The sequence below is a fragment of the Poeciliopsis prolifica genome, unplaced genomic scaffold (genome assembly GCF_027474105.1).
Source record: "Poeciliopsis prolifica strain line A6 unplaced genomic scaffold, Auburn_PproV2 SCAFFOLD036, whole genome shotgun sequence".
NCBI classification, from domain to species: domain Eukaryota; kingdom Metazoa; phylum Chordata; class Actinopteri; order Cyprinodontiformes; family Poeciliidae; genus Poeciliopsis; species Poeciliopsis prolifica.
The window spans coordinates 316,490-339,121 of NW_026562411.1; the positions used below are offsets into that span (position 1 = coordinate 316,490).

At 48.7% G+C, this 22,632-nt stretch overlaps 2 protein-coding genes across 5 annotated transcripts; one reads left to right on the forward strand and one right to left on the reverse strand.

Moving 5' to 3' along the window:
- Nucleotides 1–1,244: 1,244 nt before the first annotated feature.
- Nucleotides 1,245–11,679, forward strand: LOC129374593 (glycerol kinase-like). Of its 4 annotated transcripts, none has more exons than XM_055053103.1 (18): nucleotides 1,245–1,368; nucleotides 2,549–2,622; nucleotides 3,185–3,291; nucleotides 3,366–3,443; nucleotides 4,524–4,603; nucleotides 4,700–4,837; nucleotides 4,911–5,020; nucleotides 5,501–5,567; nucleotides 6,989–7,024; nucleotides 7,116–7,226; nucleotides 7,303–7,383; nucleotides 7,902–7,980; nucleotides 8,252–8,348; nucleotides 8,425–8,509; nucleotides 8,584–8,704; nucleotides 8,963–9,106; nucleotides 9,381–9,508; nucleotides 10,534–11,679. In XM_055053103.1, the coding sequence occupies exons 1-17, from the start codon at nucleotides 1,315–1,317 to the stop codon at nucleotides 9,470–9,472; spliced, it is 1,554 nt and encodes a 517-aa protein (XP_054909078.1). In that variant the 5' UTR covers nucleotides 1,245–1,314; the 3' UTR covers nucleotides 9,473–9,508; nucleotides 10,534–11,679. The 4 variants fall into 4 exon arrangements, with proteins under 4 accessions (XP_054909078.1, XP_054909077.1, XP_054909075.1 ...); XM_055053102.1 differs by having other exon boundaries at nucleotides 11,141–11,679; XM_055053100.1 differs by having other exon boundaries at nucleotides 9,422–9,508.
- Nucleotides 11,680–11,705: 26 nt separating this feature from the next.
- Nucleotides 11,706–17,768, reverse strand: ddx18 (DEAD (Asp-Glu-Ala-Asp) box polypeptide 18). The gene is made up of 14 exons (XM_055053099.1): nucleotides 17,031–17,768; nucleotides 15,105–15,290; nucleotides 14,872–14,973; nucleotides 14,599–14,734; nucleotides 14,389–14,489; nucleotides 14,111–14,310; nucleotides 13,883–13,997; nucleotides 13,660–13,799; nucleotides 13,432–13,593; nucleotides 13,207–13,359; nucleotides 13,015–13,128; nucleotides 12,880–12,936; nucleotides 12,628–12,805; nucleotides 11,706–11,944 (listed from the first exon to the last, which is right to left on the reverse strand). Exons 1-14 carry the CDS (start codon nucleotides 17,125–17,127, stop codon nucleotides 11,799–11,801), a joined length of 1,887 nt encoding a protein of 628 aa, XP_054909074.1. The 5' UTR covers nucleotides 17,128–17,768; the 3' UTR covers nucleotides 11,706–11,798.
- Between the last annotated feature and the right edge of the window lie 4,864 nt (nucleotides 17,769–22,632).

Here is a 22,632-nt window from a genome sequence, read left to right on the forward strand (position 1 = left end):
GAAGCTTCTGATTAGCATTAGCTTCCACTGGTAGCATGTAGTGGCAGAGTGAGGCTAAAAGCCAGCCACACTTTTCAGCGTGTGAAAACTTCTGGGTTCTGCTGCAAGTCTGGACATTTTTACTGAAACGTTTTATTTTCTCTGGCTAAAAATTACATGCGGATATAAAGTAATTCAGACTGAATGACGGACTCTGACGTCATCCCGGGTCAGGTGACCTGAGCTGCCTGCAGGGGGGCGTGTCTGCATCCTGCACTCTGATTGGTTGAGCTGTGTTTCCGGATCATGTGACCATGTGAAGGTTTGAACTTTCAGTTTAATCACCTGATGTCTGAAAAGAAGCAAAATCAAATCAATGAACAGAAATCCAGGTCTTTTTAGCCGGATTTGTGTCGTTGAAGAGAATCCATGTTTTTCTTTTGACTCTCTAGTCTGAGCACAAAGTCAGTCACCAGATTTCCAACATGTGTGAATTTACAGCTTTTCACTGCGGATGTAAGGAGGAAGCTGCTGGCAGCAGGACATGAAGCCAGACTTCCTGAAAAGATCAGAGTGTTTCTGGAAAATCCCATCATGTTAAATATGACAGATTACTGTAATCCAGTAATCTGTCGTTTCTAGCTGCTAATTTTTAGTGGTTCAAATGTGAATCAACATAACATTGAGAATTTGGAAACAATTGCTCTTTATTATGCCTGAAAGAATCTGTTCCCCCTCCAACTCATAGGGACAAATCAATCAATCAATCAATCAATCAATCAAGTTTTAAATGTTGATTTTTCTCACAATCAAGGTTGAAAGGATTTGCTAAATTTTTTACCAAAGTTATAACCTGTAGGTAATAACAGATTATTTCCCCAGAGCTTTGACAATAAACAGCAACTGTTTCCACATTCTCAGAAATTGGGATGTAGAAAAATCCTTAATCCAGTAATCTGTCAGATTTGACAGCAGCGGATTTTCCTACCGTCAGTAAACATCTCACATCAGGAATGAAACCAGAAATTTACTTTCAGCTGAAGAGACAAAAGCAGGAAAGAAAATGACATCATTCATTCATTCATTCATTCATTCATTCATTCATTCATTTCGTTGTTTTTGCTTCTTGTTTGAACAAAATCTGCAGATTAAACTGAAAGTTTCAACCTTGACGTGATTTGACGGGTTGTGCTCAGATCCGCCTCTCTCCTGCAGCGCGCGCTCCCGATGCAGGGACCAGAATTGGGTTCGGTAAACTCCGGCCGGTTCCGACCGGTTCCGGCGGCCCGCCCCCCGCTGGGCGCAGAGGAGCCCAGACAGACTCGAGCAGCAGACATGGACCCGCTGGCGGCTGCCATCGACCAGGGAACCAGCTCCACCAGGTTCCTGGTGAGTGGACCGAACCGAACCGACCCGGACCGAACTGAATCTGGTTTCACATTCTACTACTTTTAAACTTTCAGTTTTCATTCATTTACTGTTGATGACGTCAGCAGGGAAACCTGCTGCTGGTCAATCATTCCTGGTCCAGTCCGCTGCTCTGGACCAACAGAACCAGAACCGGGTCAGAAAACTCATATAAAACCACGCCTGACATAAAAATGCCTTGTTGCATATCAGGATATGAAATCAGCAGCTGATCTTTATTTAAACTAGTTTTAAAAGTTTCTATCAATAAACCCGTCACTCCTCCTGACCAGCAGGGGGCGACAGTGGAGAGAAAAACTCCCCGTTTACAGGAAGAAAACTCCAACGGAACCAGAACCAGAACCGAATCTTTACCAGCTGCTGTCTGGAGGTTTGAGCAGGACTGAACCAGGACAACTTTCTATGTTAGAGTAAAACGTTTGGCAGCAGGAGAGGACAACGTCTTGTCAGCTGATGCCCCGCCTCCAGGAAGGAACCAGCCAATCAGAATGCAGACCAGGTGGAGAGAAAAATGAACCGCAAAATGATTTGATATCATTATGCTGGAGCTCAGCTGGAATCCTAAACTGGGAACAAACTGGGACCTGGTTGTCTCCCAGTTTCCTGGAGCAGAACTGAATGGATGGCTGGAGCTCGTCGGCTCGATGCCCATCATCCATACGTATGCAGTTTGCACAGTGAGACAGCGGCGAGGTGACATCATGGGCCCGGTTTGTGACACCGGTCGGTCTGCAGGTCCAACTGGTGAAGCAGAGGCTTGCGGGGTTAGTTCTGTGATCTGACAACAGGAAGTGAAGCAGCTCACTTCCTGTTGGAGTCAGACGGGTTCCTGCTGATGGCTCATCAGGAGAACCTGAAGGTCCAGGTTTTGCTGGTGTGAGGTCCTTTGCCAGCTGAGCTGCCCGTCTCTCTGCCTGCACATTTTGTCCTTGTAGCCAAAGGAGCCTCCATCTTGGCTGTTGACAAGATGGAGGCTCCTCTCCTACTCTGGTTTACATCACGGAGCAGAGGAACCATTCTGCCTTCACAACAGCCCAGAATACCCTTTAGTAGCCCCTGCTGGTCTCACAGGCTGAGCTGAACCCGTTAGCATAACGAGTCCCTTCTTTTCTGCTCTCTGATTGGCTGCTTTTCTCTGCAGGTGTTCAACACTAAAACAGCCCAGCTGATCAGCCACCACCAGGTGGAGCTCAAGCAACATTTCCCCAAAGAAGGGTGAGACTCTGGACATCGTTCACAGAGATCGCTTTCACAGAAATGTTCATCCACATGAACCCAAATAAATCTGCTTCTGAGCGTTGTTTACACATTCTGAGCCAGAGGGGGCAGTGTAGAGCTAAGGGTTGATTCAGCCAATCAGAATCCTTCAAAACATCCAACACTTCCTGTTAGAATCAAACACGGCGCCAGGAGGTTCATCTGTAGGTTGAACTACTTTCAACGTATTCGAAAATAGGGTTATTAAATCTCAAGACGATGTAACTGGAGATATTGGTGCATCATTCGACTGGAATGAGGCGTTTTCCCCAACAGACTATAGATACAGAGGTTTCTCACGTCTCTCCTTTGGTCATAGTTTCTATAAACAATCATTCTTAGTGATATTAGATGTTTTTGTGTGGATGAAAGGCCAAAGCACATAAAAATATGGGCTATGTTTGGACTAGGCCTCAGCCAGTTCCATTCATGGTCATAAGCTTTGGGTAGCGGCTTGGATACAAGCAACTGGAACCAGTTAAAGACATGCTGAACATGTGCGGACCAATCATCCCCTCAGGTGGGTGGAGGCGGACCCCAAGGAGATCATGGACACCGTCCACGAGTGTCTGGAGAAGACCTGCCAGAAGCTGGCGCAGCTCGGCGTGGACGTGTCCCGCATCAAAGGTTGGACGCTGCCGCTGCTGCGGTTCTGTTTCTGCAGGTTCATCCATGTTCACATTGTTGCTGTTGCTCTGCAGCAGTGGGGGTGACCAACCAAAGAGAAACCACCCTGGTCTGGGACAAGGAGACCGGAGAGCCACTCTACAACGCCATCGGTGAGTCCAGCCACATGAAACCAGTAAGGACTGGTTCCAGTAAAACCTTCAGAATCTTGGCATCTCCTGGACCGGATCAGCAATGGAGCTGATCAGCAGCTGTACAGCCAGCTCAGGTTAGGTTCATTAGGTTACTAAACCAGGCTTTCATCCTGGTCATGGACCTTTGGACCAACTCCACACCCTCAGCAGGGTCCTGGAGAGTTCTGGGAGTTCACCCAACCAGTCTGCATGTCCATTTTGTAGACGTGGGGAAGGTGTTGGACTATGGTCTCTGTGTCACCGCTACCTGAGCTTGGTCCTCATTACCGGCAGTAAGTCGGGCTCCGGTGAGAGCTGGACTGCGTCCAGACTGCCCTTTGTCACGGATTCTGTTGCCAGTGTTTGTAGACCAGCCAATGTGTTGGAGGCCTTAGGATGGAGGAGTTTAAGTATCTCTGAGCTCATGAAGGCAGATCGGTGGAGTCTGCAGTGAAGCGGGCGCTGTACTGACTTGTCATGGTGAAGACAGAGTTGAATCAGGTCTGTGGTCATGAGCTTTGGGTAGAGGCCAAAGGAATGAGGTTGTGTGTACAAGTAACTGGAATGAGTTTCCTCTGCCAGGAGAGACGATTTTCCTCTCTAGGAACGCCGAGAGGAAGATCTCTGGGATCTTCCTCCGGCTCTTCCAGGAGGATCCTGGAGGCTAGAGGGAAATCTGAGCCTCCTCGTACGTCTGATGCCCCCGTGGCCCGACCCTGGATCAAGATTCAAGATGGAGACAAGGGAGGTGGATGAATAGGCTTATGTCAGACCCTTCACAAGAACAAAAGAACTATAGCTGCAAGGAAAACAGCTATAGTTTTCCTTGCTATAGCAAACTATAGCTGTTTGGTTCAGTTGACTGACAGACTCCACCAGTTTTTCCCTTAACTGGTGGTAAAAAGATCAAACTGGGCTCGTTATACTGTCCCACATTGACTCTTCTCCTGCTAAGTCCTCCAGACTTTTCCAAGTGGCAGACGGTTAGCTGACCTCTCAGAAACAGTCGGACTCTGATCATGTGGAAGTTCTAATCTCTGTGTTCTCCCTGTTCTGCAGTCTGGCTGGACCTGAGGACACAGTCCACTGTGGAGAGACTCATCAGCAAAACTCCCAGCAGGAGCAAGAACCACCTGAAGGTAGGACTGTTATCCCTAAATGTGGAGAGGTCAGGACGCCCCTGAGGTCAACCTGTTGTTGGTTCTCCTTTGGGTTCTATTGGACTCGCCTGGCAGCATAAGACTGGACTCCCCATCAGCACTTACTTCAGTGCAGTGAAACTCCGTTGGTTGCTGGACAATGTGGAGGCGGTGCGGCAGGCGGTTCTGAGTAAGCGGGCCATGTTTGGGACCGTGGACTCCTGGATCATCTGGGTAGGAGCAACAGGCCACCAGTTCCAGCTCCAGGTTTTTATTCCCGCCAGTTAAAGAGCTCTCTCTCCTACAGAGTCTGACGGGCGGGCGAGACGGGGGAGTCCACGTCACGGACGTGTCCAACGCCAGCCGCACTTTGCTGTTCGACATCCACAGGCTGGACTGGGACCCCGAGCTCTGCAGGTAACCTGGACCAGTCTGGCTCTCAGGAACCAAGTTTCAAAGATGTTCCGTCTCAGTCTGGACTCAGATCCAGAGCTTATTGGTCTCCCAGAAATGTTTTGGTGCTTTAGGTGCCAGGAATATTTTCCCACAAGAGTTTGGAAACTGAATTCATCCTCCTGAACTTGGAGCTTGGATCATTTCTCACCCAGGCTACTATTCATCTGAGACCGGTTCTGGCCGGTTCCAGTTCTGGTTCATACTGACCGGTTCTGACCGGTTCCAGTTCTGGTTCATACTGACCGGTTCTGGCCGGTTCCAGTTCTGGCTCATGCTGACCGGTTCTGACCGGTTCCAGTTCTGGTTCATACTGACCGGTTCTGGCCGGTTCCAGTTCTGGTTCATACTGACCGGTTCTGGCCGGTTCCAGTTCTGGCTCATGCTGACCGGTTCTGGCCGGTTCCAGTCGTTTAAAGCTGCGGTTTGATGGTGTGTTTCCAGTTTCTTTGGCGTCCCGATGGAAATCCTGCCGGCCATCAGAAGCTCCTCTGAGATCTACGGCCGCAAGGTGAGCCCTGATCGCCATGACGACGATGATTAATCATAATGATAATTAATCATAACAATAATAATAATAATGTTACACATTTTTGGTGCTTTTGCTTGTTTCCTCAAGTCTGGACTTTAACTAGGCCACTCTAGCAACATGGTACTTTATGTTCCCATTGGCTAAAAATCTGAACTTTCTGCTTATATTAAGTTCTGTATGAATGAAGAGGTTCTAATGGAACCGGGTCAGAACCTTTCAGAAAGCGAAGTTCTGCTGGGTCGGAACTGAATCCCAGATTTGATCAGGAAATGATTCTTTTCTGTATTTCAGTCATGAGCCAATAAAACATGGAATCACATCTGAAGCTCCGCCTCCTCCCAGCGACTCCAGTGGTGTTACTGGTGCTTCATCAGTCCAGCCTCTGGTTTCCAGTTTGATTCACTGAACATCCAAACTCCATCGTGTGAAACAGGAAACGTCCCTGTCCATAAAACATGGCCGCTCAGTGGATACCAGGCATTTCCTGTTTGCGCTCATGTGGACCGATGGCGGCGTTGACCGCCTGCACTCGGACCAGCAGCGGCAACACGTTGCTGCCGTTGAGCAATCCAACAGCCAAGAGTACGAAACCGACCCTTTGATCCTCATTAGACAAAGGTCAACTAGTTTGAGTTGCCGGGACGACCTGTTGAACCCGTTGGGTTTACCAGGTTCTGTTCGATGAATATGTGGAGCTGCTTGTTGCTCCGGACCCGAACCGGTCCCGTCCTGGGCAGAACCCGGTTGCTGCAGGCTGTTTGTTCAGGTCCACCTGAATGTTCTGTCAGTGTTTGTCTCATATCTTATCTTCCGGACCCGACCCGACCCGACCCGACCCGACCTGCAGTCCAGAGGTCAGCTGCACGCCTCACTGCTTTGGTGCAGAACATTTTTACTGCTTTTTGCTTCTTTTCGAGGTTTTGATCATCTAAACAGTCACAGGTTTTATTTTCCAGAACTGAGCAACATGTGGGGTTGGTACCAGACGACCCGGTTCTGCTCAGTGGCGGCTCTCCATTCTGCTGTGGGACGTTTTATTGAAGTAAATCTGATCTGATAACAGCGTCAGATGGTTACACTTTGGTCTCTGTAGTGAAGCTCTGTTGTTGGGTAAAGATATTAACCAAACATCAGAGGGATGCATGACTGCTTCGCTTTATTGGACCTTTGTCCAGGTTCTACAGAACAACCCATCCTGGTTTATCATTCGCTTTGCTGAGGTTTCGTTTCAATCTCTAAAACCCAAAACCATGTTCTTTTAAAATGCCGAGAACTGGACTCCATCCAAAGTCCAAAGAATTGTTTGAAGACGACCTAAGACTTTTGCACAGTGATGCATTTCACACAGACAGTCGATGTGGATCATGGCGTCCAACTGAACCTTCTTCCTGTTTCTCCAGAGGTCTGGCTCGCTGGCAGGGGTTCCCATCTCTGGGGTGAGGCGCTTTTGCTGTGCTGTCAGGTTCTGCCGGTCCTCCATCTTGGACCGGTTCCTCCAGAACCTGACGGTGTCGTTCTCTCTGTCAGTGTCTCGGGGACCAGTCGGCAGCTCTGGTGGGTCAGATGTGCTTTGAGGAAGGCCAGGCCAAAAACACCTACGGGACGGGATGCTTCCTCCTCAGGAACACAGGGACCAAGGTAAGGCGCTTCAGAACCGTCAGAACCGTTTCCTGTGATCCAAACTGAGTTTGATGTCTTCTGCTGATTCTGGCAGCCGGTGATGTCCGAACACGGCCTGATCACGACGATCGCCTACAAGCTGGGGAGGGACAAGCCAGCCTGCTACGCGCTGGAGGTGAGACGCGTTAGTTCCTCACTGGGTTTGTCTGAACCTTACGACCAACGGGTCGGGACCAGTTGGTCTGGTTCCAGTTGTGTCGTGTAGCCCTGCTGGGTCCAGATCCTGGACCCGGTCCAGATCCTGGACCCTAGATCCTGGAGTCGGACTGTTTGATCGCTCCTGGATGACCCCAGTTGTATGACCTCTGGGAGGAAGGAGAACCTGTTGATAGAACCGACTGAGGGTCCGACCGACCAAAACCAAAAGAATTGACCAACCAACTAATCCATTAACCAATTGATCAACTTATCAATCAATCAAGTTCATTAGTATTGGACATTTCAGCAACAAGGCAGTTCAAATGCTTTACATCATAAAAATAAATATTACATTTTTCCAAGTGCTGTTATTAAACATCAGAATGTTGGTTAATGTTTCATTTATTAACTGATTTACCCACAATCCACCAAACAGAGGCCTGGATGAGGCTGGTCATAATGTATTGCCTGAAAGGCTCTGATGTTTCTCTGCAGGGTTCGGTGGCGATCGCCGGAGCCGTGGTTCGCTGGCTGAGGGACAACATGTGCATTGTGCAGTCGTCCTCTGAGATTGGTAATTCTCAAAGCTGGTTCTGGTACCAGAACCAGGAACCTTCTGTTGGGAGGAGGTTCCCAATTCTGGTACCAGAACCAGGAACCTTCTGTTGGGAGGAGGTTCCCGATTCTGGTACCAGAACCAGGAACCTTCTGTTGGGAGGAGGTTCCCGATTCTGGTACCAGAACCAGGAACCTTCTGTTGGGAGGAGGTTCCGATTCTGGTACCAGAACCAGGAACCTTCTGTTGGGAGGAGGTGTGAGTGTTTTCCGCCTCTTTGTGGTTTCAGAGCAGCTGGCAGCGGAAGCAGGAACGTCCTACGGCTGCTACTTCGTTCCGGCGTTCTCCGGCCTCTACGCTCCGTACTGGGAGCCGAGCGCCAGAGGGTGAGACGCTCTGCTCCTCTAACTCGTCGGGTCTGTGGGTCCAAAGCTGTCCACACCTAACCTCTCTTGTTCCCAGCATCATCTGCGGCCTCACCCAATTCACCAACAGGAGCCACCTGGCGTTCGCCGCCCTGGAGGCCGTCTGCTTCCAGACCAGAGAGGTGAGCAGGTATAAAGAACCTTTGGTTCTGCTGAGGTCCAGTTAAAGTCTGATGGTCTTCCTGCTGCCTGCCAGATCCTGGACGCCATGAACCAGGACTGCCGCATCCCGCTGCCGGTGCTGGGCGTGGACGGAGGCATGACGGGGAACCGGCTGCTGATGCAGCTGCAGGCCGACATCCTCTGCATCCCTGTCGGTAAGAACGGCTTCAAAGAGTCACTCTGGGGTTTAGAACCGGTTCTGGTTCTGTCAGAGACAGTCACCTCTGACCTTTGACCTGTCCACCATCACAGGTAACGACCTAAATCACCTTCTGAGTCCAAACGTTACAGAGTTGGGATGCAAGTAAATAAGTTTTCATGATTGTAATTAAAATGAGTAAATTTGTCTTCGTTTTTACAGCGTAATATGTTCTGGTCCAGTTCTGGTTCTGATTCTGATTCCCTGCTTTCAGTGCGACCCAGCATGTCTGAGACCACAGCTCTGGGTGCAGCCATGGCGGCCGGTGCCGCTGCGGGCGTAGAGGTCTGGAACCTGGACCCTGATCAGCTGCCTGAGGTCACGGCTGAGCGGTACCAGCCTCAGATCAACACCCAGGGTCAGAACCAGAACCAGAACCACACAACACACTGCCTGCTGGTCATTTGGCTGTACTGTAGTAATTCAAATTCAGAAACACTTTATTGATCCAAAGGAAATTTAACGTTGTAGCTCACATGATTCAGATTTTTCAGAGCTAATGTAGATGATCTCCTGTAGCAGTCTGTATCACAGTGAATCTGAAGAGGCTTCTGAGTGAAGACTTTGGTCAGAGAGAATCCTGACCAAAGAATCCTGCTTTGCATAATGAAAGGTGATCTGCTGCCATCTAGTGGCTGTTTCTGCTCCAACTCGACTGTCTGTCCTCCACCAGAGAGCGAGTTGCGCTTCACTCGCTGGAAGAAGGCCGTCCAGAAATCCATGAACTGGGAGACACCAGAGACCAGTTCCACCAGTAATGGTAAGCTGCCACCGGGGGCCCAGCGAGGGCCCAGCGGGGGCCCAGCGAGGGCCCAGCAGGGGGCCAGCCAGGGCCCAGCTAGGGCCCAGCGAGGGCCCAGCGGGGGCCCAGCAGGGGGCCCAGCGAGGGCCCAGCTAGGGCCCAGCGGGGGCCCAGCGAGGGCCCAGCTAGGGCCCAGCAGGGGGCCCAGCGGGGGCCCAGCGAGGGCCCAGCGAGGGCCCAGACTCTTACTGGGCCCTCGCTTTCTCATTGGTTGAACTCAGGTGTAGGGAAGAGGACACCTGTGTCCTCAGAGGACCTTAGGGTTCTTGAGGTCCTTAGGGTTGTAGCTAGTTGCAAGCTACTAGCATGTAGCCTGCTGCATGTTGCTAGTTCTAACACAGGGTTCTGATGGGTTCAGAAACAGTTCGGTTCTGCCTTTCAGTGTTTTAAGGTGGACTGACCCACCAGAACACGTCGGGTTCATGGGAACCCGGCGTGTTCTGGTTGTTCTGGTGGGTCCGTCTGGTTCGGGTTGCATGATTCCGTCCAGAAGGCCTGATGTCATTGTGCTGCTGCAGGCTGAATGACTCCATCTAGAACGTTCTCCTGGTTCGGTTCTTCTGCTCTGTCTTCTCTGACCTCCAGAAAACACTGACAACGGTTCTGGTTCTGATAGCCGTGTGCCGATCAATCGGCCGATTTCCGTGAAAAAGTGTATAATTGGTGATGGATCGATTATTATGTCTGGTAGGATTAGGACAAATACCTCTTAACAGCTTTTATTCAGAACTCGCTCAGCAGTACAGTAACATTAGCTTTTCCACCATCTTATCTCTTCTTCTACTTGCCTCTCTTTCTCCTCTCGATCCTATTCTGGAACGCCACCTAGTGGTAGACACAACACCTTCAGCTCAGCCTGCATGTGCAGCTGGTCTCGTCATTCCTTCCTGCTCAGGCTGAAGCTCGTCAACATGCAACAACACAAAGAATCTAATATCATATCTAATAAACAAACACTTGATGGATTTTCTCCACCAACGCAGGAACTAAAGCCTCCTGGATCCAGACAGCAGGAAGAGCAGCTTAGAGCTTCCCACACTCAGCAGAAACCCAACCACGAGTCAAGCTGCAGACGCTGGTTCTGTTGGGCCGCCGCTACTGGTGGGAATATTTCACAGACGGAGCCGCTGAATCTTCAGACGGTGAACTCTGACCCCGAGAGCTCTCTAAGTTACTGAAGGAAAATCTATTCTGGACCATCACCTCCTTTAGATTGCACTTTATTTATTGTTTCTTCATCCTCATTGGAGCGTCCCGGGGTTCTGATGAGGTTCTGATGAGGTTCTGCTCCACTGTCGCCCCCTGCTGGTCCCAGAGTGATGCTGCAGGTCAAAGGTTGTGTTGGTTTCCTTGGATACAAACCTTTTAAATATTCTGACTGACCAGCTGAGCTTTGTGCTCTGATTGATGAATAGGATCAGTTGGAACCAATCGATCGGAACCGATCGATCAGAACCGATCAGTTGGAACCGATCGATCAGAACGATGCCTGTACAGTTGTGAATCGCCATAGCAACCTGGTTCAGATCGCCGTTGTTCCGCCAGCAGAACCGGGTTGAGGTTCTGAACCCGCTCCGTTTCTCCTCACAGGTCGGCAGCAGGGATCCAACTGAGTCCACATGGTGGTACCAGGTACCAGGCTGGTTCTGGACATGAAACCGACCCTGGAGCTTCTGAAGAACCGGTCTAGTTAAAGTCCTGCTCATTTAAAGCAGTGATGTCAGAGCGGGACCACCAGAACCGTTTCCAACTCAATCAGAAGCTTTTGTCTCGGACCTCATTTGTTCCCAGAACTGGTCTGGATCCGATTGGGATCGCTTCCAGTTGAACTGTCCAGCTGACAGAACCGGTCCGACTGGGTCGAGTAAAGGTTCGGTCCAACTTTGCTCTGGCAGCAGAATCTCAGCCAGAAACCTGGTCCTGACCCGGTTTTGATCCATTGTGAACATTTTTACATTCAAAGGGAGATAAAATCTGGAAATGAGCAACAGAAACGAATCGATTCAGACATGAAAAGTTTTAAACTTTGCAATAAAATGTCATCCTGTGATGCTTGATTAACTGACAACAGTTTGATTTCACATCAAAATAAAGACTTTGTTTTAAAATCATTAGTGTCCTAGTCAAAGTCTGAGGTGAAATAAAGCTTAGAAACAAAACTTTGTTTTCTTTATTAGAAATGTTGAGTTTTACAGGACATTTACAGGAGGGGGCGCCACGCAGCGCCAGCCCAGCGGGGGGCGCCAGCTCAGCGGGAGAACTGTCGGCGGTCGCTCGGCCCTCTGCTGACGTGTTTGAAGATCCGGGACTTCCTGACGTTCTTTTCCTTCTGGTAGCCGAAGCCGCCGCCGCCGCCGCGCTTCTGCAGCTTCCGGCCTTTGCTGCTGTGAACGTCTGGAGGAGGCGGAGTCAAGGAGGAACCAGAAAACCATGAAGCTTTAATCATTCAGGTCCAAATCTGATTTTCTGTTCAGTCTGAATTGGTTCAGGATTTGACATTTGGGTGAATTTAGAGCAGCAGGTAAAAATCTGATTCAATTCTTAAAAACTTAATAGAGATCCTAGTTCAAGTATCTGCTTTTACTACGGCCACCGGTCCGGTCCGGTCCAACCCAACTCCATTCCCCTTGTTATAAAAGCCGGTCCGGTTGTGAGGTGTGGATGCTGGTTGACCTCTGACCCTCCAAACCTTGGTCTGATCTCAGTTTGAATGTGAACGCCAACCGGCCCAGGGACCGCTCCAAAAGCAGGAAGTGCACCACAGCACAGGGCATTCTGGGTAAATCCAACCATACCTAACGTGCTAGCCTAGCGATAGCAGCAGAAATAAAGAGAAATCCTCCAGCACTAAACTCTGACGCCTCCATCTTGTTTCATCTGGTGAAACAGGAAGTTGCTCTCAGCATCTTCAGAGGTTTTAGTGTCGTTTCCTGCAGTGGTTCTTGGTGCAGCGCCCCCACAGGCCAGGAGGGGAAGCCCAGTCACACCTCCACAAATGAACCGGACTTTCACGAAAAGGCGAAATGATCAGCTTTATTGAGGTTTTGACTAGACCCGAGCAGCAGAGAAAAGGATACTGAGGTCAACGTAGGGCGGCACGGTGAATCCAAAGGACAGCGCCACCATGGGGAGGTTCAGGGTACTGACGCTGTAGATCTGCTTCAGAGAGTGAGAGTCGTAGGCCCGGACGTACGACTTGTAGGCCTCCTGGGCCGACTTGTGCAGGTAGTAGTTCTTTTCTATCAGTTTCTCCAGCTGGATGGACAGAGGCACAACCGGTTCAAAGCGGGTCAGAACCAGCTCAGAACAGAATCGGTTTGGGTTCTTACCTGAGACTGGATGTCGGAGATCTTGCTCCAGGAGAACTCAAACTCGCTCAGCGGGACCTGAAGCAGAGAGAGCAGAGCAGGGAGTCAGCCAGGGGTCAGAGGTCAGTCAGAGTTCATGCCGGGGTTAGCGATCACCTTGGCCTGCTTCAGAAAGCGCAGGAAGCCCAGCTCCTGGGGTCGCAGGATGAGCAGGGCGTGGCCGCGGCCGTCGATGCCTCTGGCGGTTCTGCCGACCCGGTGGATGTACTCCTGCAGAAGGGGACGAAGACAGAGGTCAGAGGTCAGAGTTCTAGCCACCCGGTGCCGCCCACCCTGCCCGGCGCAGACCTTGGGGTCGTCCGGCGGGTCGTACTGGACGATCCAGTCGACCTCGGGGATGTCGAGGCCGCGCGCCGCCACGTCGGTGCACAGCAGGATGCCGGAGTCGGCGTTACAGAACTGGAAGAAGGTGGTGGTCCGCTTGGTCTGCTTCTGCTTGCCCTGTGGGGAGAAACGGGATGGTCAAAACCCAGCGGAACCGATCAGCCGGGTCGGTTTGGGTCAGGAGCTCACGTGGATGGCCATGACCGGGAGGTCGATGTAGTTGAGAAGCTCGTAGTGGAACTTGACCGACATGCAGGAGGAGAAGAACACCATCAGCTTCTTCTTACGGTTCTTCTTCAGGAAGGTGAACAGCAGCAGGAAGCGCTTCTCCGACGGACACACCACGTAGCCCTGCGGGGGTCGGCAGGTCAGCCGGGGTCAGAGGGGTCACACGGGCTCCGTCAGTCAGAGGCCTACCTGCTCCAGGCCGTCCACGGTGGCGCTGTCCTTGTGGTCGTCCACGCCGACGTACAGCGGCTCCTTCTTCAGGGAGATCCGTGCCAGGTCTTCCACCCTGCGCGTCTGGGTGGCAGAGAACAGCATCGTCTGCCTCTTCTCTGCAGAGACGGGGCAAACGGGGTAAAAAAGGGGTCACTGGGGGCTTCTGAGGGTCGGGACGCGGCGCTGCGGTGGGACGTACTGGGCAGCAGCTTGATGATCTGCTTCAGCTCCTCCTCGAAGCCGACCTCGAGGATCCGATCGGCCTCGTCGATGATCAGACACTGCAGGTTCTTAAACATGAAGCCCGGCGTGTTCTGGGAGGAGACAACAGGTAAACTGGGAGACGAACTGGGAGACGAACTGGGAGGAAACCAAAACCAGAACCGAGTCTCTGGTGCAGAACTAGCCTGCAGTTCCACCGTCTCACCTGCAGGTGGTCCAGCAGGCGGCCGGGCGTGGCCACTAGAATGTTGACGCCGTTGGCGAGCCGCTGGGCCTCGGCGGAGCGGTTGCTGCCACCCATGATGAGGCCGAAGGTGTGGACGTCGTGCGCCATCAGCTCCTTCATCACGCCGTACGTCTGCATGGCCAGCTCCCGCGTCGGAGACAGGATCACCACGCCGGTACCTGAGGGAGGGCGGAAGAGGCGGAGCCTCAGCGTAGGGACGCAGAGCAAGGAGGCGGAGCCTCAGGAGGAAGACTCACCGTTCCTGGGCATGAACTTGAGCTTGTTGATGAGCTCGATGGACGGGATGAGGAAGGCCAATGTTTTCCCGCTGCCAGTTTTAGCAGCAGCCAGGATGTCTCTGAGGAGAAACGATGGGATGAGCTGATGATGTCATTATTAGGACTCGGTGATGTCATCAGGAGAGCCTGATGACATCACCGGAGGATGCTTTCCGCGGTGCAGTTCACCTTCCCTCCAGCAGAGGGCGGATGGTTTTGTGCTGGATTTCGGTCATGTGTTCGAAGCCCATCTCCTTGATCGCCCTCAGGATGTGGTCACCCACCAGGCCGGCGAGAGAGGCGAACGAGGTGTCCTCGAATGCGCCTGAACAGAAAGCGGCAGGTCAGCTTCATCCTGATGGAGACTACAGCTCTTCCTCTTCTGCTGCGGGTCAACGTCATCGCCAACGCTGGAAGGCGGCGCCACCTGGCGGTGCCTTCAGGGACCAGCTGAGCATTTACCTGTCAGTCCTGTGGGTAGTTCAGGCTCCTCTTCCACTACAGCTTCATCAGTAATGTCCAATCCATCCTCTTCCTCAGTCCTGATTTTTTTCTCAGCTGAAACTGAAACATGAAACCAGTAAACCCAGTGAAACCAGTGAAACCAGTGAAACCAGTAAACCCAGTGAAACCAGTAAACCCAGTGAAACCAGTAAACCCAGTGAAACCAGTCTACTTCCTGGTGCGGACTCTACCTGCGGCTCCCTCTGCTAGCTTCCTCTTCTTCTTCTTCTTCTGTTTCTTCAGAGGAGTTTCCTCGGCCTCCTCTTCCTCGGCCTCCTCTTCCTCGGCCGGGTTCTGCTGGTTCCGCTCTGGTTCTGTTGGACCAGCAGCAGCAGCTGGTTCCTCCCAGCCTTCCGCATCCGGCCCGTTGGACCTCCCTGCACCAGAACCAGAACCGACAGGTTAGGATGGGATCATCGTAGGTAAAATGATTTGATATTTTATTTGTAAAACATCAACATGTAAAGGAATGAAGTGAAACCAAAATGTAATTTCAACGTAAACTTTGTTTTTCTTTACGGAGTTATGATAAAATTACGACATGATTCCACCAACATCACAACTTTATTCTCCAACTATCACAGCTCTGATTTTCATCTCTTAACTTATTTTACTCTGGTAATGAAAGAGAAATAAATGTTTTCCCAGCCAGAAACATTGTTATATTTAAAATTCAGCATTTTATGCAACATGTCAGATTGTTCAGTCAGGTTGGAGCTCAAATAGGAATGTCAGCCATATTGTCCAACTGCATAATCAGGTCATCAGCAGGAGGTCATGAGGTCATCAGCAGGAGGTCATGGAGCCGTTTGGATCCAGTGTTTGGTACCTGAGGCTCATCTAAAGCCTGCAGGATGGTGGCCCCCAGGACTAGAGTTTGGTCCCCAGGACTAGAGTTTGGTCCCCAGGACTAGAGTTTGGACCCCAGGACTAGAGTTTGGACCCCAGGACTAGAGTTTGGCCCCCAGGACTAAAGTTTGGACCCCAGGACTAGAGTTTGGACCCCAGGACTAAAGTTTGGCCCCCAGGACTAGAGTTTGGCCCCCAGGACTAGAGTTTGGACCCCAGGACTAGAGTTTGGACCCCAGGACTAGAGTTTGGCCCCCAGGACTAGAGTTTGGTCCCCAGGACTAGAGTTTGGCCACCAGGACTAGAGTTTGGCCACCAGGACTAGAGTTTGGCCCCCAGGACTAGAGTTTGGCCCCCAGGACTAGAGTTTGGCCCCCAGGACTAGAGTTTGGTCCCCAGGACTAAAGTTTGGCCCCCAGGACTAGAGTTTGGTCCCCAGGACTAGAGTTTGGCCCCCAGGACTAGAGTTTGGACCCCAGGACTAGAGTTTGGACCCCAGGACTAGAGTTTGGACCCCAGGACTAAAGTTTGGCCCCAGGACTAGAGTTTGGCCCCCAGGACTAGAGTTTGGTCCCCAGGACTAGAGTTTGGTCCCCAGGACTAGAGTTTGGACCCCAGGACTAGAGTTTGGACCCCAGGACTAGAGTTTGGCCCCCAGGACTAGAGTTTGGACCCCAGGACTAGAGTTTGGACCCCAGGACTAGAGTTTGGACCCCAGGACTAGAGTTTGGACCCCAGGACTAGAGTTTGGCCCCCAGGACTAGAGTTTAGGCTCAGGGTAAATGATCAATCTTTATTTCCATCAGTTTTGGTTCCCAGACTGAATAAACGTTTTATTCTCCTGATTTAAACTGTCAAAGTTTCAGATGAATTAACGGTCATCAATAAGGCATCAGATTGAGACTCGGGATGACCCCTGACCCCAGATCTCCATGATCTCCATGACAATAAGTCTGAAACCGGTTCGTGAGGTTCGGATGGGCTCGGTCGGGACAGTTTCCTCTTCAACGCCTTATTGATGGACTCTGAGAAACAGCTTCCTGAAAAACCGCCAGCTGGACCTAATGGACCCCCGGAACCCGCCCAGAACCAGAACATTTCTCAATCAAACACCATGAGACTGATAAACTGATTAAAAGAGCTTTTAGGTTTGCGTTGTAGTCAGCCGGTGGGCTCTTATGACTCTCAGCCAGTTTTCGGATCAGACCTGAACCTGTGGTTCTTTCCCGGTTCGGTTCGGAGCCGTCAGTCGGTTCCGGATCACTCACCTGCCTCCTCTTCTCTCCGCTTCTGTTTCCTCTCCCGGTTCTTTTCGGTCCTTTTCTGGATTTTCTTTCGCAGCAGCTTCATCTGAAGGTCCGCCATGTTCCTTAACACGTGTGTGAAAATGTGACGCGCAGGACCCCTCGGGGCAGCCGCTGCTGTGCCTGACTAAAACTTGTAAACAGCAACGAGCCAGTGAAAATGTGACGCGCAGGACCCCGCGGGCAGTTATTAGCTGTTAGCTGCTATCTGTTAGCTGCCAGCTGTTAGCTGTGGCTCTGCAATACAAACAAAAAAAAAAAACCCCAGTAAGTAAATATTTACAGCAAAAGACAAATAAACATTTTATTTCCTTTCACTGCTCAATAAGAAGATCATTAACAATAAAGATCAGACTGCTGGTCATTTTATTACTTTGACTGAACCATCATGAGCTGCCTCATTAGCAACACTGATGGACGAGCTTTTTTGTGGAAGGCAGCAAACGTCTCATTAATATTTAGCTCAGTAAGTTTTAGTGAATTATAAGACACTGGATGGAGGATCAAGTGGAGCCCAGAACAGATAGAAGAATCTGAAGTTATGTCTTTATTTCTCACTGTTTTCAACACAGAGCTTTTAAAAGCACTAAATAAAATCTGAACATTTTCTATATGAACCCTGGTGCTTTAAGTGTTATGTTAAAGTTATGATTCTCCCCAGGTATTCATTTCCTGTTGTTCTCCATTCACCGATATGGCAAAACTAAAAAAGGCCTAAAATAAACAGCTTAAGTTATCATTTAACTAAGCTGTTAAATTATAACTTGGGTCCCATAACTTGTTTTGGTACCCATTTCAATAAATCAATGTTTATGAGGAATTTTATTAACAGCAGTTTCTCATGAAAGCTTTTTGATTTAGAACTTTAATGTTTTTAAAGGAGCAACAGAGATTAGATCCTCAGACTGAACAAAACTCGTATCTGAACAACATTTGAATTTTAGTTTTATTTTTGTGCAGGCTGCTTCATGACAATAAAACATGTTTGATGTGCATTACTAGTCATTTCTGGTCCTGCAGCCTGATGTGGTTTTAAAACTTTTTAAACCAGATTTTAGTTCCATTTCACTGTAACTTTGCTGATTTTCTTGAGATTGGTCTGAAGAAATGTTCCTGTTTCTGGTCAATAATGAGATGGATGGCTTTTCTTCACGTTGGCTACAGATTTTCTGATATTGTTAAGTGGTTGTATTCATGAATTTTTATGATGTGTTTGTTTTAAATAGATACAAATGACAATACACATGAATCTAAAAATGTTTGGTGTTCAATAAAAATAAGTAAGACCTGAGTGTAAGAGCAGTCTGCCTTTCCCTCGCAACAATGTACTGATCAGTTCATAACTGAATACTGTGCGCCATAATCTCTGCTTTAATACAAGCTTATTCCATGAATGTTAATATCTCTTTGTGAAATATCTAAAGTTTTGTTTCTTTTTCTTTCGGATAGAAATGCACCACAAACATGATTTATACGGAAACGTTCCATAAGTATTTGTTGGGAATGACACACTTTGGATTGTGTCCCAGTTGGATCTGAAACTGTTTTCATGTTCAGACATAAACATGCAGTCAATAAATCCACCTTCAATCAGGGTTTTAATAATAATGAACATGTTTTCACTCATTCATATGAGTGAAATAAGTAGTTATTGATATGACGGGACACCTGGGTGGTGGGCGTGTCGATGTGACCTCACCAGGTGTGAAGGGCAGGTGAGGGGCGTGGCATGTGAGGAAGCGGATCTTTGTCAGTGTGTCGCAGTTCTTGTGAAGTTTGATAATCAAAATGGAATAAATCAATAATCATGACAGACCAATAAGTGGCCCGGAGACAATTGACACTCGGACAGATGAGCTTCCCTGAGTTCACCCTCTAGCACCATCTTTAAATATGTTGGAAATGTTAAATCATGACAGTATAGCTGCAAATAGACCAGTAAATATTGCAGGAAGCAAACTCTGAATATGAGGGAACGAGAAAATTACAGAAAAATATTCCCCACCGCACCGCCACAGTTATTAACGCTTTTATTCATGTTATTACTAACATTTATTAATACAACTTCAACTTTTTCAGCGTATAATAAAATAAAATAATAATAATAATGAAATAACATTGTGATATTAGCTGACAGGCTAAAGTTTGTCTTGGCTATCTAGACACTGCAAAATGTCCGCCATATTGGACATGGAAACACCTGAACTGGTTGTAACAGGATTATAATTCAATTTGAATCTTTATTGCAAATAATGACAGCTGTTCGTTTACTACATAATAATAAAGAACAATGATGTGATAAGGTGCAGAAAAGGAAACAAATTACAATGCTTAAAGATGAATAAACACTTTTGTGACAAAATGAAAACATGACAAGTGTTTCATGCAAGAAAACATTAAATCTGATAATTTAGTCACGGAATTGATGAGTCACTGGTTTATTAAACCTTTTAAGGTTTCAAAGTATTTCATCTGTTCCCCCTCAAGGTTTATTCTGATTTCTTGGTATATTTTTCTTGTATCTTCAGAAATAAAATTTTAACTGTAACTTTTGAGTAAAAATTGAATAAAACATTTGATGTTTCAGCAAATAAAGCAGTTTCACTAAATTATTTTCTTGATATTTACTGAAGATGTGATTTAATAAGATTAATAATTTGGAATCATTTCAAATTCTTTTCAGTCCACTTCATTTATATGCTGCATATATATAAAATTCCCTTCTCACCCACCGCGGGTGGTTCTTATCCTCTGAGCTCAGGTCCTCTACCAGAGGATATATAGATCTATATCTATATATATAGATCTATATATAGATCTATATATCCTCTACCAGAGGATATATATATATATATATATATATATATATATATATATATATATATATATATATATATATATATATACATATATATATATATATATATATATATATATATATATATATATATATAGATCTATATATAGATCTATATATAGATCTATATATAGATCTATATATCCTCTACCAGAGGCCTGGGTTGAGGGTCCTGCAGTATCTTGGCTGTGCCAAGGACTGCTGCACATTTCTGGACTGAGATGTCTGATGTTGTTCCTGGGATCTGTTGTAGCCACTGCTCCAGTTTGGGGGTTACTGCCCCGAGGGCCCCGATGACCACAGGCACCACTATGGTCTTCACCTTCCAGGCCCTCTCCAGTTCTTCCCTGAGGCCCTGGTATTTCTCCAGTTTCTCCTTTTTCCTGATGTTGCAATCACTTGGTATTGCTACATCTACCACAACAGCTTTCCTCTGTTGTTTATCCACTACGACAATGTCTGGTTGGTTCGCCATTACCATTCTGTCTGTCTGGATCTGGAAGTCCCACAGGATCTTAGCTCTGGCGTTCTCCACCACCTTTGGGGTGTTTCCCACTTTGATCTCGGGGTTTCCAGTCCATATTCTGCACAGATGTTTCTGTACACTATGCCTGCCACTTGGTTATGTCGCTCCATGTACGCTTTCCCTGCCAGTATCTTGCACCCTGCTGTGATGTGCTGGACTGTCTCAGGGGCCTCCTTGCACAACCTACACCTTGGGTCTTGTCTGGTGTGGTAGATCTGGGCTTCTATTGCTCTGGTGTTTAGGGCCTGTTCCTGGGCGGCCAGGATGAGGGCCTCTGTGCTGTCCTTGAGTCCAGCTTTTTCCAGCCATTGGTAGGATTTACTGATATCAGCCACTTGGGTTATTTGCTGGTGGTACATCCCATGTAGGGGCTTGTCCTCCCATGATGGTACTCTGGCACCTCAACCTCCGTTCCCTGTTGTCTGAGACATTCACTGAGCACATTGTCTGTTGAGGCTTTGTCCCTGATGTATTTATGGATCTTAGTTGTTTCGTCCTGGACAGTGGTTCTCACACTCACTAGTCCTCTGCCTCCTTCCTTGCGGCTCGTGTACAGTCTCAGGGTGCTGGATTTGGGATGGAACCCTCCATGAATGGTTAGTAGCTTTCTAGTCTTAATATCTGTGGCTTTTATCTCCTCCTTTGGCCAGCTGATTATTCCAGCAGGGTATCTGATTACTGGCAGGGCATAGCTGTTTATCGCACGGATTTTGTTCTTGCCATTGAGCTGGCTTCTCAGGACTTGCCTTATTCGTTGGAGGTATTTAGCTGTGGCTCCTTTCCTTGTGACCTCATCGAGGTTGCCATTTGCTTGTGGTATACCTAGGTACTTGTAACTGTCCTCTATGTCTGCTATTGTTCCTTGTGGGAGTGAGACTCCTTCTGTGCGGATCACCTTCCCCCTCTTTGTGATCAGCCGACCACACTTCTCTAGTCCGAATGACATCCCAATGTCAGTGCTGTAGATCCTGGTGGTGTGGATCAGTGAGTCGATGTCTCGCTCACTCTTGGCATACAGCTTGATGTCATCCATGTAGAGGAGGTGACTGATGTTGGCCCCATTTTTGAGTCGGTATCCGTAGCCAGTCTTGTTGATAATTTGGCTGAGGGGGTTCAGGCCAATGCAGAACAGTAGCGGGGACAGAGCATCTCCTTGGTATATGCCACATTTGATGGACACTTGTGCAAGTGGTTTGCAGTTGGCTTCAAGGGTGGTTTTCCACAGCCTCATCGAGTTTGCAATGAAGGCTCTCAGAGTCCTGTTGATGTTATACATCTCTAGGCATTCAATGATCCAAGTATGCGGCATTGAGTCATAGGCTTTCTTGTAATCAATGCAATCATGCACAGGTTGGTGTGTCGGGTTTTGCAGTCTCGGGCAACTGTGCGGTCTACGAGGAGTTGGTGTTTGGCTCCTCTGGTATTTACACCGATACCCTTCTGTGCCGTGCTCATGTGTTTATCCATGTGTTTGCTTATCTTGGCCGCTATGATGCCTGACATGAGCTTCCAGGTTGTGGAGAGGCAGGTTATTGGTCGGTAGTTGGGTGGGACTGGACCCTTTGATGGATCCTTCTGGATTAGGATTGTTCGCCCTTCAGTTAACCATTCAGGGTGAGTCCCACTTTGTAGCAGCTGGTTCATTTGGGCTGCCAGTCGCTCATGGAGAGCAGTGAGTTTCTTTAGCCAGTAGGCATGGATCATGTCAGGCCCTGGTGCTGTCCAGTTTTTCATACCTGAGATTCTTTCTTGAACATCTGTCACAGTGATGGTTACCGGCCACTGTCCTCTCGTAGAGAGATCAGCCACTGTGCATTGCTGTTGTGGGACGCCTCCCTTTCCCATATGCCTTTCCAGTATTGTTCAGTCTCTCTGTCTGCTCTGTTGTTATTACCCTGCCATTGAGAGTACACATTAGCTGGTTGAGTGGAGAAGAGCCGGTTAATCCTTCTGGATTCATTCTCCCTTGTGTATCTCTTTAGGCGGCTGGCCAAGGCTTGGAGCCTCTGTTTGGCAGTTTCAAGTGCTTCAGGTAGGGGCATCTGGCTGTACTTTCTGGGTACTGGTCTTTTCATTGTACCCTTGTGGAGCTCTGACAGTTGGCTCACTTCCCTCCTTGTTACCTTGATTTTAGCCTCTAACCGTCTTTTCCATGGTGGGTATTGGGTCTCATGGTTGCTCTT

Bases quoted from the DNA above. Each gene is read 5' to 3' on its own strand.
- LOC129374593 (XM_055053100.1), top strand. From the start codon at position 1,315: ATGGACCCGCTGGCGGCTGCCATCGACCAGGGAACCAGCTCCACCAGG. The intron at 7,981-8,251 runs GTAATTCTCAAA...TTGTGGTTTCAG, and splicing joins GCAGTCGTCCTCTGAGATTG to AGCAGCTGGCAGCGGAAGCA. The intron at 8,705-8,962 runs GTAAGAACGGCT...CCCTGCTTTCAG, and splicing joins CATCCTCTGCATCCCTGTCG to TGCGACCCAGCATGTCTGAG.
- ddx18 (XM_055053099.1), bottom strand. From the start codon at position 17,127: ATGGCGGACCTTCAGATGAAGCTGCTGCGAAAGAAAATCCAGAAAAGG. The intron at 14,311-14,388 runs GTGAGTCTTCCT...GCCCTCCCTCAG, and splicing joins CAAGTTCATGCCCAGGAACG to GTACCGGCGTGGTGATCCTG. The intron at 13,360-13,431 runs GTGAGCTCCTGA...TTCTCCCCACAG, and splicing joins TCCCGGTCATGGCCATCCAC to GGCAAGCAGAAGCAGACCAA.